The 18140-nt window shown below is 51.9% G+C and overlaps 2 protein-coding genes across 2 annotated transcripts in view; one reads left to right on the top strand and one right to left on the bottom strand.

Annotated features, from left to right (window-relative positions):
* Positions 1 to 16621, top strand: part of LOC119842474 (zinc finger protein CKR1-like) — a 28963-nt gene extending 12342 nt beyond the window's left edge. The window contains exons 2-5 of the mRNA XM_038370657.2: positions 3829 to 3905; positions 8330 to 8452; positions 11480 to 11587; positions 12418 to 16621. Coding sequence (XP_038226585.1) covers positions 8365 to 8452; positions 11480 to 11587; positions 12418 to 13919 — 1698 coding nt within the window. The 5' untranslated portion in view covers positions 3829 to 3905; positions 8330 to 8364 and the 3' untranslated portion in view covers positions 13920 to 16621. The remainder of the gene's footprint in view (positions 1 to 3828; positions 3906 to 8329; positions 8453 to 11479; positions 11588 to 12417) is intronic.
* On the bottom strand, positions 4872 to 5495 carry LOC119842522 (60S ribosomal protein L17-like). The gene is given in 2 exon segments (XM_038370789.2): positions 4872 to 5032; positions 5034 to 5495. Coding segments are annotated over 2 exon segments (555 nt in total). The 5' UTR covers positions 5466 to 5495; the 3' UTR covers positions 4872 to 4909.
* Positions 16622 to 18140: the final 1519 nt, after the last annotated feature.

The raw sequence follows: 18140 nt of genomic DNA on the forward strand, positions 1-18140 counted from the left end.
GCCATTGATTTTGAAAAAAAAAATTGAGATTGTTTACTTTAGAAAGTAGATGACTGTAAGGGGACATAATTGTCCTAACACTTATGTGCCATATTCATAGACCAGGATCCTCTTGTACTAGTTGCTGTACAAGCATATTGTTAAATGCTGATCTTGAATTCAGGCCCACAGGGTTTTCGGGAAGCAGCCCTGCGATGCTTCACCAGTGCTAGTTAGATCTCAGAAATATATATATTTCTCAAAGCAAATAAATTAATAACTTGGTGCAAGTTGCTAACTTAATTGGTTAATTACATAGTAAAAGCATCCAGATTGGTTAATAACTTAGATTGGTTAATAATTAAAGCACACAGTGTTTTAATATTGTGTGCTGCAAAGAGCCAGAGGAGACATATTACAGTTTTATCGCTGTGCTACACCAACACACTGGAGTGCCAGGGATTGGGAACTCACAGACTTGGGTGGGCCAGCTGCCAGGGTTCTATGACCCACTTCCTGATTGGCCACATAGTCTTGGCCCTGATTGCCTGGCGACTCTATATAAATTTCCTGTTTTGCTACTGGCCTTGTCTGTGTAACAGGCCATTGCCTTGCTAGTTGCTACTTGGCCTCACCTGACTCTGCCTCACTCTTGCTGTGCCTTCCCCTTGCATTGGATCTCACCGGGATCAGGCTTCTTACATGAACTCTGATCAGGACTCCCTTTTGCCCTGCCTTACTCCCGGACATTACCCACAGAACAAAAAGACAGTCCCTACCCTAAGGGTCTTAGAAACTTAGTATGAAACAAGAGTCAACAGATGGGTATGGACACAGGCGCTGGCATTCAATTGTCCTGGGGGGGATGCTCAACCCCCGCTCAGCCCCAAGCCCTGCCCCCACTTCACCTCTTCCCCCAATGCTCCACGCCCACCCCACCTTTTCCTGCCCCCACTCCATTCTTTTCTTCCCCTAATGCCCCACCCCACTTCTTCCTATCCCTGGTCTGCTTCCACCCCGTCTCTTCCCACACCTTTCCCTGAGTACGCCCCATCCCTGCTCCCACTTTCTCCCAGCGCCTTCTGCATGCCTCGGAACAGCTGATCCACGCAGGAAGGAAGCACTGGGAGGGAGCGGGAGGAGTTGATTGGCCGGGCTGCCGGCGTGTTGGAGGTGCTGGGAGGGAAGGGGGGAACTTGGCTGCTGGTGGGTGCTGAGCATCCATTAATTTTTTTCTATGGGTGATCCAGCCCTGGAGCACTCACAGAGTCAGCGCCTATGGGTACGGACAAGCATGGGAATACAAGGAAACAACGAGACACTATTGGTCAGCATGATAGACAATGGTCTCTGCAGTTCAGAAAAAGACCAAAATGTGGTTGAGATTTGAGGGTTTTTTTACATCCCAGCAAAGCAGAGTTTTGAGAAGGGATCTGAAGGTGGATAATGGGGTATCAGTGCAGGAATTTCTGTTCTTCCTGTCTTGTAGCAAAGGAAGAAAGCGGGATCACTTGATGATTACCTGTTCTGTTCATTCCCTCTGAAGCACCTGCCATTAGCCACTGTCAGAGGAAAGGATACTGGGCTAGATAGACCATTGGTCTGACCCAGTAGATCCATTCTAATGAACAAGGGGACATGCAATGAAATGAAAAGGTGGGAAAATTCAAAACCAATAAAAGGAAATACTTTTTTGTGCCACCTGCAATTAGCCTGCGGAACTCATTGCTACAGGAAGTTGTTGTGGACAAGAACACAGCAGGATTTATATGGCGAACAAGAGTATCCAGAACTGTTTCAATGAACAATACCACATTCTGTCAGGGATAGTAAACCTCATGCTTCAAAGTTTAACCCAATCTCTAAAGTGCTACTGCTGATGTAAATGACAACACAAGGGGAAAAGCCTCTGGTGTGAGTGAGGGAGTGGAGAATTCTCATTTGGGTTCTAAGTGTAAATGAGGATAACAAGGTCAAGATAGGGGAGAATTAGCCTCACAAGAGGCTGGCGCCGTTTAGCCTGAAAAGATAACAACAGCCTGCGTCTTTACATTTATTTCAGTTGGATGGCAATTGGAGTAAACAAGAGCATAATCCAGCTGTGGCTTTTCAGATATTTTGTCTCACAAAAGGGTTGGGAAGGAGATTCTAAACATATTAAATAAACAGTTTAAAGCCTAATTTAGATAGGAAGGAAAGAAAAGCTCAGTGGTTTGGGTTGCCAGCCTTATATTTAGGTCATATGGGTTCAATTCCCTCTTTGTCTACTGACTGAGGCTATGTCTACACTACAGACTTTTCAATGGCGCTGTGCCATTATAAGGTCTCCTGTGTTGAGTTCTCCTGTTGGCTAATTAAACCACCCTTAACAAGCAATGATAACTCTGTCAGCGGGAGTGGACATAAAAACAAGGTGCCAGCCACTTGGACTCACCTGGCGGTGCTCCGGGTATTCGGCGGCACTTCAGCAGCGGGTCCTTCACTCGTTCCGGGTCTTCGGCGGCACTGAAGGGCCTGCCACCAAAATGCCACCGAAGACCCGGAGCGAGTGAAGGACCCGCCGCTGAAATGCCGCCGAAGACCTGGAGCGCCACCGGGTGAGTAAAAATTAAAAAGGCGCCAAAAAATTAAAAAGGCGCCACTTGTGCTCAGTGGAAGAGTGGCTGCTGCCCCGCTCCCCCCAGCTACGCTACTGGTTCAGGGGTTGGTTTTTTCCCACACCCTGGAGTGACAAAAGTTTTAGCCACAAAAATGCCAATGTAAACATAGCCTAAGCTCCAAAGCTTGTCTCTCACCAACAGAATTTGGCCCAGTAACAGATATTACCTCACCTCACCTTGTCTCGCTCATCATTGGAATTGGAAAAGGTTCAGAAAAGGGCAACAAAAATGTTTAGGGGTATGGAACAGCTTCCATATGAGGAGAGATTAATAAAACTGGGACTTTTCAGCTTGGAAAAGAGACAAGTAAGGAGGGATATGATAGAGGTCTATAAAATCATGACTGGTGTGGAGAAAGTAAATAAGGAAGTGTTATTTACTCCTCATAACACAAGAACTAGGAGTCACCATTTGAAATTAATAGGCAGCAGGTTTAAAACAAATAATAGGAAGTATTTCTTCACATAACGCACAGTCAACCTGTGGAACTCCTTGCCAGAGGATGTTGTGAAGGCCAAGACTATCACAGGGTTCAAAAAGAACTAGATAAGTTCATGGAGGATAGGTCCATCAATGGCTATTTGCCAGGATGAACAGGGATAGTGTCCCTAGCCTCCGTTTGCCAGAAGCTGGGAATGGTAATGGGATCACTTGATGATCACCTCTTCTGTTCATTCCCTCTGGGGCTCCTGGCATTGGCCACCGTCAGAAGACAGGATACTGGGCTAGATGGGCCACTGGTCTGACCCAGTCTGGCCCTTCTTATGTTTTTATCACAGGTCACTTAGACTCTTTGCGCCTGGGTTTCCCAGCTGTAACATGGGGGTAGCCTGCGTCCCAGCACCGCTGGGAGGAGGATGCCTGTGTGGCGCTGGACCCCATGGTGCTGTGGCCTGCAGCTGGAGACACATCTGGAAAGAGCACGAGGTTCTGCCCGGGAGCGGAGGGGCTGGGGAAAGCGGAGTCTGTCTCGGCGGCCTCTAGAGGGCCCTGGCCCAGGGCGGGGAGGCTGCGCTCTGTGTTTCCACCGGCCCGGATACCGGGTTTGGTTTCCGGAGCGAGGCGGGGTGACTGGTAGTGGCGGCGGGCGCCAGCTCCATTGTGACCCGAGATCCCAGACTGAGCCGCCGCCGCCGCCGCGGAGGGTCGGAAACCTGCATTAACCCCGCTCTGTGCCCGGCCGGGGGGTTTTCTGCCGCGGGTGGAACCAGCCCCTGGGGCAGCCCCGGGCTCTGCCGCCACCAGCCGCTGAGCCGGAGCCTGCAGGTGAGGGGGGAGACCCGGGGAAAGGGTTGGGCAGGAAAGTGACTCTGCACCAACGGCGCCTCCTCGCCCCAGCTCCGCTCCTGGGGGTCTGCGAGTCCCAGCGCTGCTGCCCCCCCGACCCCCCAGGCTCTGCCCCCCCTGAGCGCCTGCAGGAGCCGAGCCAGCGCCGGGAGAGCGACCGCCCCGGCCGGGCCGGGCCAGGGCCAGAGTCTCCCAGCCCGAGGGGAGGGGGCAGGAGGGAGACGGGGGCAGAGACTGGCAGGGGCAGCAGGAGCAATCAGTGGGGAGGGAGGTTATTATGGGCTCCCAAAGGGGCCCAGTGTTGCGCCCACTCTCTGGGTGATGAGTCTTGCCAGTGACGCATGGTTAGAAAATTCCCCTTTGGGGGGTTCCCCCAGGTCTCGAACCATTGCTGGGGGTTCCCCACATCTCCCCAAACAAAGGGGGGTGAGGATGAACCCAGAGCACCCCTGGGGACCAGGGTATAGCACGGAGTCAGAGGCCACCGAGGAGGGGACAACCCATAGCACCCTAGGTAACATGTGGGGAGCCTGGGGTAACCGGGGTAACAGGTTGTTGTGGGTGTAGGGGGATCCTGAGGCTGGTTGGGTGGGCCTTGTAGGGATCTGAGGCAGCCCCCCCCATTTTACCCCTTCCTCCCCAATTCTGTCCAGTCCCCTGTCAGTCCCTACCTCATCTTCTGTCCCCATGGCCAGGCTATAGACCCTCCTATTCAGCCCCCTGCTTGTTATCACCCTCCCGCAGGCTGCTGTTGGGTTCAGAGGGAGCAGAGAGCCCCCCCGGCTGCCTAACCCAGCGCCATACTACACCCCCACACACACACGCCCCTTCTGCAGGGGAGCAAGGATCCCTGCTGGGAGCAGGGCAGGACCAAACTGCCAGTCGTGAAAGTGTCACACTGGGAAGCCCCGGGAACCAAACCTGCCCAGACTCATTTACTGCAGCGTTTTCTTTTTTATTTCTGTACATCTGTTTTGTCAGATTTACTCCTGAGCCATAAGTTTTTGCTTCTTCAGCTTCTTCTGGGAGATCTTTTTCTTCTGAGCAACTTTCTTTTCTGGCTTTGGAACAATCTGCTCCTTCTCAGGGAGAATCATCTCAATATGACCAGGGGGAGCTCAAGTAGGGGTTGATACAACCATGAGCTCTGTAGGTACGCCTGCACATTTTGGGGGCCTTGTTGACCTGGATGTGCTCAAGTACCAGAGAATTCACATCAAGACCCTTGAGTTCAGCATTACTCTCAGCATTTTTGAGCATATGCAGTAGGAACTCCGCACTCTTTTTAGGCCAACGCCCCTGTTTCCAGCCCCATTGCTTGGCCTGAGCACATCTGCCAACTCCACCATTGTAACGATGGAAAGGAATACACTGCTTTTTTAGGGTCACATCCTTTAAGTATTTAGTGGCTTTCCGGATATGCATGCCCTTGATAGTTTGAGCTGTCTCACGAGTGTTCTTGAAGTGGACTCGAAGGTTAGAACCCCTTGACTTGCATGATTTGGTGGGGTTCTCTGGATCAAGAGAGTAGCTGACCATTTTCAGAGCTTACCTCAGGGCTCCTGGGCAGATTCACTTTCCCATGAACAAGGTGAGGAGCAGAGAGAGAGGGAGGAAAAGCCAATTCTGCCTGGTCCCTGCGCTGTTCTGCCTGTACCCAAGGGGAGTCCCACAGAACAGGCAGCTTCTTGGGTTCCGCTCTTTTCTAGCACGTGGGTAAGAGGTTCTGTTCCTGGCTGGGTTTAAAATGTTTGGGTGGCTTTAGTGCTGATGGGTGAGGCCGGGTCTGCTAAAGTGACACAGGGGGCTCGTCTACACTAGAAGCGCTGCAGTGGTGCAGCTGCTCAGGGCGTCTGGTGAAGATGCTCTAAGCTGACGGGAGAGAGCTGTCCCGTCAGCATAATAAAACCATCTCCACAAGAGGCAGTAGCTATGCCGGCAGGAAAAGCTCTCCCACCCAGATAGCACTGTCCACACCGGAGCTTAGGTCAGTGTAATTTACATTGTTCAAGGGGCGTGGCTTATTCACCCCCCCCCCCCAACCAAGTGACATAAATTACACCAACATAACATGTCATGTAGACAAGCCCTCAGTGTTTTCCCAGCAAGGCAGAGCCCATAGGTGCTGGAATAATTTGTACAGTGGGGGTGCTGAAAGCCATTAAACAAAACTGTAAACCCTTTAAATGGTGGAAATGACTTCAAACCCAGCACCCCTAGTTCCAGCACCTATGGCAGAGCCTAGTGCAGAGGTGGGCAAACTACGGGTGACATCCGGCCTGCGGGACCGTCCTGCCCTGCTCCTGAGCTCCCCCTGAGCTGCGAGCTCCTGCTGCTCTGAGCAGCATGGTAAGGGGGAGAGGGGGGTTGGATAAGGGGCAGGGGGTCCCAGAGGCAGTCAGGGGACAGGGAGCGGTTGGATGGGGGTGGGGTCCCGGGGAGCAGTTAGGGGCGGGGGTGTGGATAGGGGTCAGGGCAGTCGGGACAGGGAGCAGGGGGCAGTTAGATAGGCATGGGAGTCCCAGGGGGCCTGTCGGGGTGGGGGTGTAGGTAAGAGTCGGGGAAATCAGGGAGCAGGGGGGTTGGATAGGGGATGGGGTCCCGGGTGGCAGTTAGGGGCGGGGGGGTCCTGGGAGGGGGCGGTCAGGGGACAAGGAGTGGGTGGGGGGGTTGGATGGGTCAGAGGTTCTGAGGGGGACAGTCAGGGGGCGGAAAGTGGGAGGGGGCAGATAGGGGGCTGCGGCCAGGCTGTTTGGGGAGGCACAGCCTTCCCTACCCAGCCCTCCATACAGTTTTGCAACCCTGATGTAGCCCTCGGGCCAAAAAGTTTGCCCACCCCAGCCTAGTGTCTGTCTGCAAGGAAACAGCCTAGGGGGCGAAGTGGACTCAAGCACCTTCTGAAACCTCCCCAGTCGCCTTTCTCTGCCTGACCGACTGCAGCATAATGGCCCCGTTTCGCTCCAATCCTCCCAACCCTCCTGGGGCATGGAGCAAGTTCTGTTCAGCTCAGTGAGAGTATTTTTAGCTTGCTGCTGGAGGAGGAAAGGGACAGTAAATGCACCAGGGGAAGGAAGGGAGGAAAGGGCATGACAAGTCTGCTGTGACTTGTGTGACTCCGGGTCTGAGTTTTGGGAATGGGCCTGTTGTGGAGGGTTGTAGACATTAACCTGTCAATGGAATAAACCCTGGAATACCCTGGGACTCAGCCCTTTCCTCTGTATGGCAGGGAGCTCTCAGGGTACATCCACACTTAAATACTACAGTGACACCGCTGCAGCTCCACTGCTGTAGGGCTTCCGTGTAAATGCTCACTACAGCAATAGGAGGGGTTCTCCCGTCACTGTAGCTAATCCACATCCATGGACCTAATGCTGTCTAGGTTAGGTTAGCTTGGCTTCACTACGTCTCTCAAGGGTGTGGATTTTTCACACCTCTGACCAACATAATTAGACCGATGTAAGTTTTCAGTGTAGACCAGCCCTGAGGGTCTCAAACACGGGACTGGTTAGCAGCTATGGAGCTGCGGCGGCCAAAGAGAGGAAAGTGCAGGGTGAGGCAGCGTGGTGTTGGCTGATTTGCGTGGGAGGTGGGTCTGCAGTGAGCAGGGACCAAGGGCCACCATCTAGGCCCGAGCAAAAGGACCGGCTCTGTCCATGCAAAGGCTGCGGCAGATTCATCCCCTGGTATACCTGCATGAAGCCAGGCCTGTTCTCTGAGGGACGTTGTCACGGTGTTACCATCTCCAAACGCCCCCTCATGGCACGGCCCTGCAGGCACCCCGCCATCTGGTTCCCCTTCTCAGACTCCACCGCATGTTCTCCTGTGTCCAATATTACCCCTACCCTTTATTATCCCACACGGTACAAAATAGCCCCAAACACAGTCCATTCCCCCCAGAGTCGAACGCAGTCGAACGACACACCTCATACCCCGCTCCCTGCTCAGGCATCTCTCACCTGCCCCTCCTGCCTCTTTCAGCCTCTTCTCAGCTGTCTCTCACCTACCCCTTCCCTGTGTCTTTCTCTCTGTTCCTAGAAAGAGCCAGCAAACCTTTCTAATTTTCTGCCGCTTCCCCCCTGCACCTCAGCAGAGCTCTTCCTTGGGAGCCCTTCCCTGGGAGCCGACCTCCTGCTCCCGGGTCTCCATGGATTAGCCCCAGTGGGACACACCTGTGCTGCTAGGGTGATCAGATAGCAAGAGTGAAAAATTGGGACCCATTTTTTCGGGGAGTGGGGAGAGTAGCTGTGTATATAAGACAAAGCCCCTGCTATCGGGAGGTCTGGCCACCCGTGGTATAGGGGTGCTGGATCCACTTCTTTTCCAAGGAGCCAGCCACTCGCTGACAGGTGCAACATATGGGAGACGGGCTGCAGGTACTGAGCAGGGGGCATTTGTCGTTACAGCCACTGGTCACGTTAGAGGAGGCAACTGTTTCACCATGGAGCCCTGGGTGATGCTGGATCCGCGGCAGAGAGCCCTGTACCGGGACGTCATGCAGGAAAGCTATGAGACCCTGATGTCCCTGGGTGAGGAACTCTTTTCACCTCTCCCTTCTCTTCTCTCCAACTTAAATCCACTCCTTCCCACCCACCCGCCCCGCTTTCCCCTCTCCATGAAGATGGGACGGGGCGGAGAAGAAAGGCAGGGAGCTGCAGCCTAGGAAGCCGGATGTGAGGAAGCAGGTGTCATTCCTGTGTGGCTAGAAAGCCCCATGGGAATCCTTGACTGAGTATTAAACGTTTCATGAATCCTAAGCAACTTGCCACAGAGAACTATGCTTTGCTGACAGTGAAGAGAAGACTGAGGAGCTGTCATAGGATTAAGGAGCAGCAGGAAGTAGCCAGGGGCTGAATAAGTGGAAAGGACACAGGGCTAGAGGTGCTCAAACCAGATGGTTTTTCTTAGGAAGAGACGGCTTCTCTCCGCCTCCCTAAAATAATTCTTTTCCCTCAAAGAATTTTCAGTTGTTGGTTTTTTTTGGGGGGGGGGGCACTTTTTTGGATACTTGTTTTTTTCCTGAAATTTGTATCAAAACCATTATCAACGGGGTTTTTTTGTTTCCCAAGAAATGGAATTTTGGGGGGAAATGAACAATTTCCATACATGTTTTGGAGGAAAATTGAATTTTTAAAAATATGGGACACTGAGATGAGAACAAATTTGAAATTTTTTGCCTGAATATTGATTTATTTGTTCATTTTTCAACCCGCTCTCTCCGTGGGAGCTGGAGGCTGTGGGAGGAGGGGTCTGATGCCGGGGCAAGGGGATACTTGGGAGAGGCAGAGGGGACCGGACGATGGCCAAAACTGTGGAGCAAGGAGGGGGCTGAGGATAGAGGCCACAAGTCCAGAGTGCGGTGGGAGAAGGACGCGGAGGGAACAGCGTCCTGGACTCTCCATTCAGGAAAGGCCTGGGGGAAATGGGGTCCGGGCTGTGACAGCGGAGAATGCAATGAGGATGTGTTTGGGGGGATAGGCCAGGCCAGGAGCTGGTTGCTAGCTCGGCTAGTGGAGAGGGGGGAAGTTGGGCTGGATGTAAGCGGAGCACAGAAGCTCAGAACCTCAAAGGTATTTAGGAGCTGGGATGGAGGGAGTGGGGAGGATGGAGAAATCATCTAGAATGGAGGGGAACAGAGGCCTGCCTGAAAGGGGAGGCACCAGAGGAAAGAGATTGTGGCGCAGGATAAAAAGGGCTGGCAGGCAGGAGGCGATGGGGATTGAAAGGAGGAATCCGAAGAAACTGAGGTGGTGAACTGAAGATCTGAGGCAAAGTAAAAATACTGTCAGTTTCCCAGTTCAGTAACCAGGAGGAACTGGCTGGATAGCATCTGTCAGGGCCCCAAACTGCCCAGGCTAATGCATGGGAATTCAGGCACCCTGGATGGTCCCAGACATGCTAACATTGGTTGTAGGTGCTTGGACTCCACTCCCACCACAAACAGCTCTGGGTTGGCTTTCCCAGCGTTTGCAGGAGAGCATCGTTAGCTCTGTTTTTTTTTTACAGAGGATGCCTGGGGTAAAATGAGTGGAAGAACCAGGAATTAAACCTGGGTCTCCTTACTGACCACATTGCCACTCCTCGGCTGCTGCGAACGGTCCATAATACAGCCTTGTGAACAGCAGCAAACTGAAATCTGAGTCATTTATAGATTTAGTGCAAAATCTGCTTTTTTTATTGATAGTCTACACGCTCTAGGCCAGGGGGAAGGAAGGTGTCCATGGAGTCAGAGGACAAAAGGGGAGGATGGCTCGGCCTAGTGCAGAGCGGGATGACACAGTCAAGGCCTTTGGTCTACACCAGAGAATGAAGCCATTCGAGCTGAACAGCTGTAATCCCAAGGATCTCAGTGCTCTCCTGGCTTACTGAACCACTGCAAGTTTGTCCTGCATTCACCTCCCAAACGGCAGTGCCCTCTGGGTAGCCTCTCCGGCAGCTGGAGAATCTACGGACGCTGCTGTTATTTTTGTCACTTGGAGTGACCCCAACCAAGATTGGGGTTCTGTTGTACTTTGCCTCACCTTCAAACCTAGCTGGTGGGGATGCCTGCCCTGAAGACTTTGTACTTCAAATAGATAAAGGGTGGGAGGGAAAACAGAGGCAGTGACTTGCCCGAGGTCACCCAGGAATAGAATCCGAGCATCCCGACTGCCAGCCCGGCGCAGTGTCCACAGGACCGGCTGTGGTTCGGCCGCAGGACTAGTCGGGCAGTTGTGCCTAGCTTACCTTCCCTGCAGTACTAACATCAGGGAGAGGTGTTGATCAGTGTTCACATCGCCTTCCCTGTCAGTACCCGGCCCGGGGAAGCTAATGATCCAACCAACAGGCCCAATTCGGTGATGAACCCTGGTCACATGCCCCCTGAGGCATGTCGCGCATATGCATGCCCCTGAGGCATGTCGCGCATATGCTAAGAAGATTAATGCAGGTCAGACTTCAGCCCTGGAAAGTCCTTACTCACATAGCCCAGGTCATAACTGTGCCCAGCACATTTGCAAGCAGACCCAGGGCATGCTACAAGCGTGCGGGGAGGTTGAAACGGCTCTTAGCATGGTTAATTTCTCTGGTGCAGTCAGGGCCGCAGAGTGGACAGAACAGCAACATGTATGGTCTTCTTCTAGAGCTGGGCAGGCTATAAAGACCAGACGATAGGCCAGAGGACAGGGAGGTTTGGAGGAGATGGACAGAGAAGAATGACAGTAAGCAAGTTTAGAAGAAGAAGGCATGGACTTGAAGGCTGTGAGCTTGGAGTCAGTAGAGTTAAGGGGAGAAAGAGACCAGAGGAGTTCGGGAAGTTGTGAGTGGCAGGGGCAGGAGGATGAACTAGGGGACAGGGAAATGAGATGAGGCCTGGATCGGAAAGAGAGAGAGAACACATCACAAAGATCAGGCCAGGAGAGAGGGACTCAGCTGTTGAACAGCTGAGCCAGCGAAGAGCTGGAGAAGAAAAGAGATCCCCAGGACAAGGGGGCAGCCAGAGAGACAGAATCAGAGGGCAAGGAGCTGGAGTAGAGACAGCTAATGAACCCTGATATCACCTGTTTTTCCCCCACGAGCACTATTTCCGATTTCTAAACCCGACCTGATCTCCTGGATGGAACGAGGCGAGGATCCATCCGCCCGGGATTTCCAGGGACGGGAGAGCCCCCGAGGAGCCCACGCAGGTGAGCAACCGGGTGAATCAGACTCCTCCGGCCCATCCACCTGGGTCAACGGGGCACAAATGACACAGCCGCTGGAATTCCCATGAGCTCCCCGCTTCTGCCTCCTCCCACCCGGGTCAGGTTTGTAGCCCGCAGCAGGTGTTGTGGCTATAGCTGGTTGGAATTTGCTCATTAATTTTTTTTTTTTTTTTTTTAAGAGGGAGGACCAAAAAAAGGAGCGTTTTCACCAAAACAAACATTTTTGCAGGAAATCTTCATTTTGGTCAGAATTTCCACTTTTTCAACCCAAAACTGGAAAATCAAAATAATCTGCCTTTCTTAAAAAAACTGTTTTGCAATAAATTGGTTAGTCAGTTGGTTGATTTATGAAAACTGATCATTTTTAGAGACAGCTCAAAGTTTTAAACTGCAGATGGTTTTTCGAAAACTGAAAATTGAGAGAAAGGGATTTCAGACTAGATGTCCCTGTGGGTCCCTTTTTAGTCTTAAATTCTGTGACTTTTCTGACTTCATGTTCTTACAGTGACATTTTTGGTGTGGGAAATTAAACAACATTAAAATTAAAAACCATTTCAAAAAGAATTCTCACAAATCATAATTGTCGCTTTTCAACTAACTCCAGATGTGTATTTGTGGCAGACGTCGGTCATGGTTCCCCAACCGTCCTGGCTCATACCTGGCAGCAGCTCCCTTCCCTGGAGTCTTCAGATGGGATGTGAAGGCAGAATAAACCCCTTCCTCTCTCTTCTTTGGGGAAATCCGGGTTCCTTCCCCCCCACACCCCATGCAGGGAGTGACTCATGCCTGGACTCTCTCTCCCTTTATCCCAGCAGCTGATGGTTTGGTGAGCGACAACGAGGAAGAGGATGCTGATGAGGAGGAAGAGGAAGAGGAGGAGGAAGGCTCAGAGGAGCTGGAACCACGCATGTCTCAGAACCCTGAGTGGGAAAAGAGCCCTGCCGGCTCCGATGAACAAAAGAAAGCCCAGCCAGGGAAGAAGCATGACAAAGCCACGCAGCGCGGTCCGGGCCTGAGGAAGCCGAAGGGCACGGTGGCCCAGACTCGCTGTGGTGACTGCAGGAAGAGTTTCAAGTGTGGGGTGGCTGGGGGCCGGCAGCGTAAGGGCAAGCCAGCCGAGGAGCGCGCCAAACCCTTCCGCTGCCAGGACTGCGGCAAGAGCTTCATCTGGGCCTCGCACCTGGAGCGGCACCGGCGCATCCACACCGGCGAGCGCCCCTTCCGCTGCCCCGAGTGCGGGGAATGCTACAGTCAGAGCTCCCACCTGCTGCAGCACCGCCGCACCCACACCAGCGACCGGCCCCATAAGTGTGGTGACTGCGGGAAACGCTTTGCCCAGCCTGACGAGCTGGCCGCCCACCAGCAGGGCCACGCGGCGGACAAACCCCACAAGTGCAGCCACTGTGGCAAGGGCTTCATTTGGGCCTCCCACCTGGAGCGGCACCAGCGCATCCACACCGGCGAAAAGCCCTTCAAATGCCCCGAGTGCGGGGAATCCTTCAGCCAGAGCTCCCATCTGGCAAAGCACCGGCGCAGCCACACAGGAGAGCGCCCCTACCGCTGCCCGCACTGCGGGAAAAGTTTCTGTCAGAGCTCGGACCTGGCCCGCCACAAGCGGATCCACCTGGGTAAGAAACCCCTGCGCTGCGGCGACTGCGGGAAGTGCTTCCGGGCTGGCCCGGCCCTGGCCCGGCACCAGCGCTCCCACCGGCGAGAGAGGGCCCACCGCTGCGGTGACTGCGGCAAAGGCTTCGTCTGGGCCTCTCACCTGGAGCGGCACCGGCGAGTCCACACGGGCGAGCGCCCCTTCCCCTGCACTAGCTGCGGGGAGCGCTTCGCCCAGAAAGCCCACCTGCTCCAGCACCGCAAGACCCACTCCCCCGACCGGCCTTACAAGTGTGGGGACTGCGGCAAGCGCTTTGGGGACAACGCCGCCTTCCTGGCCCACCAGCAGGGCCACGCAGCGGAGAAGAGCTACAAGTGCGGTGACTGCGGGAAAGGCTTCGCCTGGGTCTCCCACCTGGAACGGCATCGGCGCATCCACACCGGAGAAAAGCCTTTCAAATGCCCCGAGTGCGGGGAATCCTTCAGCCAGAGTTCGCATCTCACCAAGCACCAGCGCAGCCACCTGGGCAAGCGGCCCTACAAGTGTAGCGAGTGCGGGAAGGCCTTCGGCCTCACTCTCGACCTCATCATCCACCAGCGGACCCACATGGGCGGCAAACCCTATAAGTGCTCCCGGTGCAGGAAAGGATTCACTCGCCGGGCCAACCTCATCAAACACCAGAGGAGCCATGGGGAGGAGGAACCCTGAGGGGATGCACTGACTGGGCTGCAGGGTGGAGGGAGCAAAAGGGGATAGGATAAACATGACAGTCGGAGGCTAAAAAGAGCGTGTGTGGTGGGGAACGATATAAATGTGAGGCTCAGAGGCTAACAGGATAGAGGGATGGTATAGATAGGCAACTTGGTGGCTAATGGGATGGGGGAACAGTATAAATGTGATACATGGAAGCTAACAGTGGGGGAACAATATAAACGTCACACTCAGATGCAGTATAAATAACCCTTGGCGCAGCTGCCCTGGGATTCCGTGTCTCACAGTAGGGTTGCCAGTTTTGGTGGGATGTATTCCTGGAGGTTTCATCACATGATGTAATCTTCAATTAAAAATTAATCTTTAATTCCTGGAGACTCCAGGACAGTCCTGGCGGGGTGGCAACCCTAGTCCCTCGAAAGGCATTTCCAGATGTCTCAGAGCACGTGTGAATCTCCCATAGAGACAGAGACCCACCTGCTCCTGACCCTAGCTCAGAGCACGAGAGGCCAAGGGCCTGGGCTGACAGGTCTTTGCCTCAGTCTCTGTGCCATGGGGATGAATTCACACAGCATAATGGAGAAGAGCTGTTTTCTACGGTGCTTCCCAAGGAAGAGGGGAAAAGCCTTAGTAGGCAGATAATCCCACTTCAGTCACTCAGAGTGTTACATTTATACTGTAGCCCCAAACCCTGTTAACCTATGAGTGTCACATTTATATTGTCACCTCCCACCCCACTGATTTCTGAGCGTCATCCTGGCACTGTCGCCTCCCATGCTGTTAACCTGTGAGCATCGCCGTCGCCCTCCGAGAGGCAGCAACAGGAACAGGGTTGGAAATTACTGCCTGTTCCCTACAGTGATGCAAGATGCAGTCGGGGGGGATACAGAACTGGGAGACTGCAGGGTTAGCTCATGCAGACCAGACAGCTGAGGCTGAGAACTGTGAACTCGTTGCACTGTGGATAGAGAAGAAATGTCAGGGGAAGCCATCCCTGAATTCTAAAGAGCTACAGGTGAGTGACGGAGGTGGTGATGGGGGCAGGGTGTCAGCGCCCCCTGATTTCTGAAAGGATGAGGCTGGGCGGCGATGAGAAGGAAGCTGAAGAAATCAACTGACCTGGCCCGCCCCCAGTCACAGAGACAAAAAACCTGGCAGGCCAGCTAGTCATCTTCCCCCCGCCCCCATTTGTTATGGGGTCCTATGTAGGGATAATGGAGATTTAAACAGAGACTCTGCTGCATTCACACCCTTCCCCCCTGCAACATACCCAGGACGGCCCAGACCCTCAAAGGTATTTATTCCTTTGATATCCGTGGATTTGAGGAACCTAAATGTCATTGAGGTTCTGAGCTAACATCTGCAGGGTGTGAAAAGCCTCCACCGGATCGGAGCTGCAGATGCTGCTGTGACCTGCCCTTGCCTGTGAGAGCAGCTGCCAGCAGATGAGGGGTTCATGCCGGGCAGGCAGCGGCCACAGCAAGGCCATTTCTCCGGCAGAACTGAGCTCCCTGAGGATGGAATCACTTCCTTTTGTCACCAGATCCCAGCTTGGCTTCCCAGAGGCCTGTCCTCTCCCAACCCCTGTAGGAATGTCCGTCTGACGCTTCCGGAAGCTGGGATCTGTTTGTGGCCGCGTTCTTGGTTATTTTTTTTTGGAGTGCGTCGTGCCGAGTTTAGTTCTCCACCACTGAGTCGTAGACGATGGTTTATTTGTGACTTTTCTTGCTTTCTGTTGGAGGCAAATAAAATAGAATGTAGTTTTACCAGCCTTACAGACTCCAGGATACTTGGCATGATTAGAAATACAGCACAATACTCATTGGAATAGAGTCTGTTTAATTTGAACAGGTACCATTAACTCAGGGCTGGTTCAGACAAATCCAGGACTTCTGTGGAATATTTATTTAGGATCCCCCGCGAAGCAGAGAGACTGCACTCTCTCTTCAGTTAAAGTTATCAACCAGGAGCCCATTAACAGGCCAAGCCTTTCATAAGTGACGAGCTATTTGAACTCCCCCAAGTACTAAACCTCACACCTTCTACTCCAAGTGTAGGGTTTCTTTGACCTCCCATCTGGAACATAAAACTATAGTGACATGCATATTAGTTTTAGAAACTCTTACTAAAACAAGACACTCTACTGTACATGTTTCTCCTCTAGGGTATTGTATGAGAGACCAAAGTCACTTAGTGCCCAGGTGGAAGGCGCTCAAATACTCAGGAGATGAGCGCAATAGAAGAACGTATATAGAAAAGAACAGCTTTTGGGTGTCCACTTTGAGACTGCTAAAGGTGTTTAATTTTCCAAAGGGCAGGAGCTTGGCCCTTTCAGGCAGCTCATGCTGGGCACCCAAATTCCCTAGGCACCTCTGGAAATCTGTGGCCCAATTTTATTCTGACCACCAAATAAAAGGCCCCCAATTTTATTCTGTGGCCCAATTTTCAATCCCCTGCCCTCCCCTCCCCTTGCCTGCAAACTCGCAAAATTAAAATACCTGCAGTCTCAAAATTTTACGGCAAATGGGGGAAAAAATTACAGAAAATTTCAGAGGCCTGGCAGAGTTTCACTGGTTTAATGAAGGTCCTGTCTACACCCGGTTTTTATAGCGGTGTAATTATCATGGTTGGAGTGTGATTTTTCTAATGAACTAATTTCACTAGTTTATTGATATAAAAGTGCCTTAATCTGGTGTAACATAGATAACAAGGCACCTTACTTTGACCTAAGTGTGGAAGTGTCTACACTTAAATTTCACTCCCGCGGATGTAACTGCCCCGCTACAATGACTCCATCTCCATGAGCAGCGTAGAATCAAGGTTGATGTAGTTAGGTCAATGCAGTCTCAGTGTAGACACTGCATTGCTTAAGTTGATTTTTACTGGCTTTCAGGACCCATCCCACAATGCCCCATATTGACAGTACAGTTGATACAAGGGCTTCTAGTCATGACACGCACCAATACAAGGAGCAAAGTGTAGACACGGAGAAGTGATGCAATTACTGAGGCAGCTGTATTCTGACGTAAGTCAGTCAACTTAATTTTGTAGCGTAGACATGGTCTTATTCCCCTTCCCTCCAGGTATAGCTATTCCAGTATAAGTACTTTTATACCAAGGTCAGCTCTATACTACAATGTTTTGGCAGCATAGCTCTGTTGGTCATGGGCGTGACCAACAGCTATGCTGACAGAAGAGCACGCCTGTTAACATGGCTAATGTCAGTGGGGGAGGTGGTGTTACTATGCCAAAAGAAAACCTGCTTCTGTTATCATATGCTGTGTCTACACTAGAGTGTCTGCTTGTATATCTGTACGGGCAAAGCATTTGTAGTGTAGATAAGGCCTGACATAACTTTGTCAACAGCGGTATAGATAAGTCAGTACAACTTTTGTATGTAACCAAGTGCTAAAGTTGACATTTTAAAGTGATTCAATTCAACCAATGCAGCTTTATGTATAGACACTCTGAATTTGGTTTAAACTTGTTTTACAATGGTTTACCTTGCACTGGCAAATTTTCAGGTAAAGCTGTGCTGATATAACCAGTTTTAAACCAAAGTAAGGTGGTTTACACCAATTCAGCAAATTTAGGTGTGGACGCAAGCAAAACAAAGTTGACACAGGTTGATTTGATGTTGTAATGTAGACCAGGTTTAAATTGGCTTTTAAACCAAATTAAGTTAAACCAGTGCAACTTCTGCATGTCGACATGATCTAAGAAATTAAGCGTCTTTTAAGGATTAAAAAGTCATGACACTGGCTCCTTCTTTGAAAATGCTTGGAGATCCGCTGTGGAGAAAATACGAGGTAAATGCAAAACATTACTGACTGCATCTTTCCATTGGGGTTCTGAAGGGGTGGAGGATAGGTAGGTGCACAGTGATCTGGAGCAGTAGAGGGAATTTCCTGGCTGTGGAACTCAAGAGATTCATGTTTGACTTTTCTGAGGTTCTTTAGCATGTTTAGAGGGGAGGTAGCCGTGCCGCGCGGCCATGCGTCACTATCCTAGATGGCCTTTGGTACACAGAATTTGTGTTGTGCATTTATAGTAAAATCCCCAACTCTCCAGATTGCCAGTCCCATGTATTCAAAAACCATGAGTCGGGCCCCCCAAAAGTCACAGGTGGCTTAAAAAAAAACAACCTTAAAAAAATTAATTCTGGATTCTCTGTATTTGCTTTCTGAGCCTTTGGGGGTTAACATGTTCAAGCTTTTC

The sequence above is a fragment of the Dermochelys coriacea genome, chromosome 14 (genome assembly GCF_009764565.3).
Source record: "Dermochelys coriacea isolate rDerCor1 chromosome 14, rDerCor1.pri.v4, whole genome shotgun sequence".
NCBI lineage: Eukaryota > Metazoa > Chordata > Testudines > Dermochelyidae > Dermochelys > Dermochelys coriacea.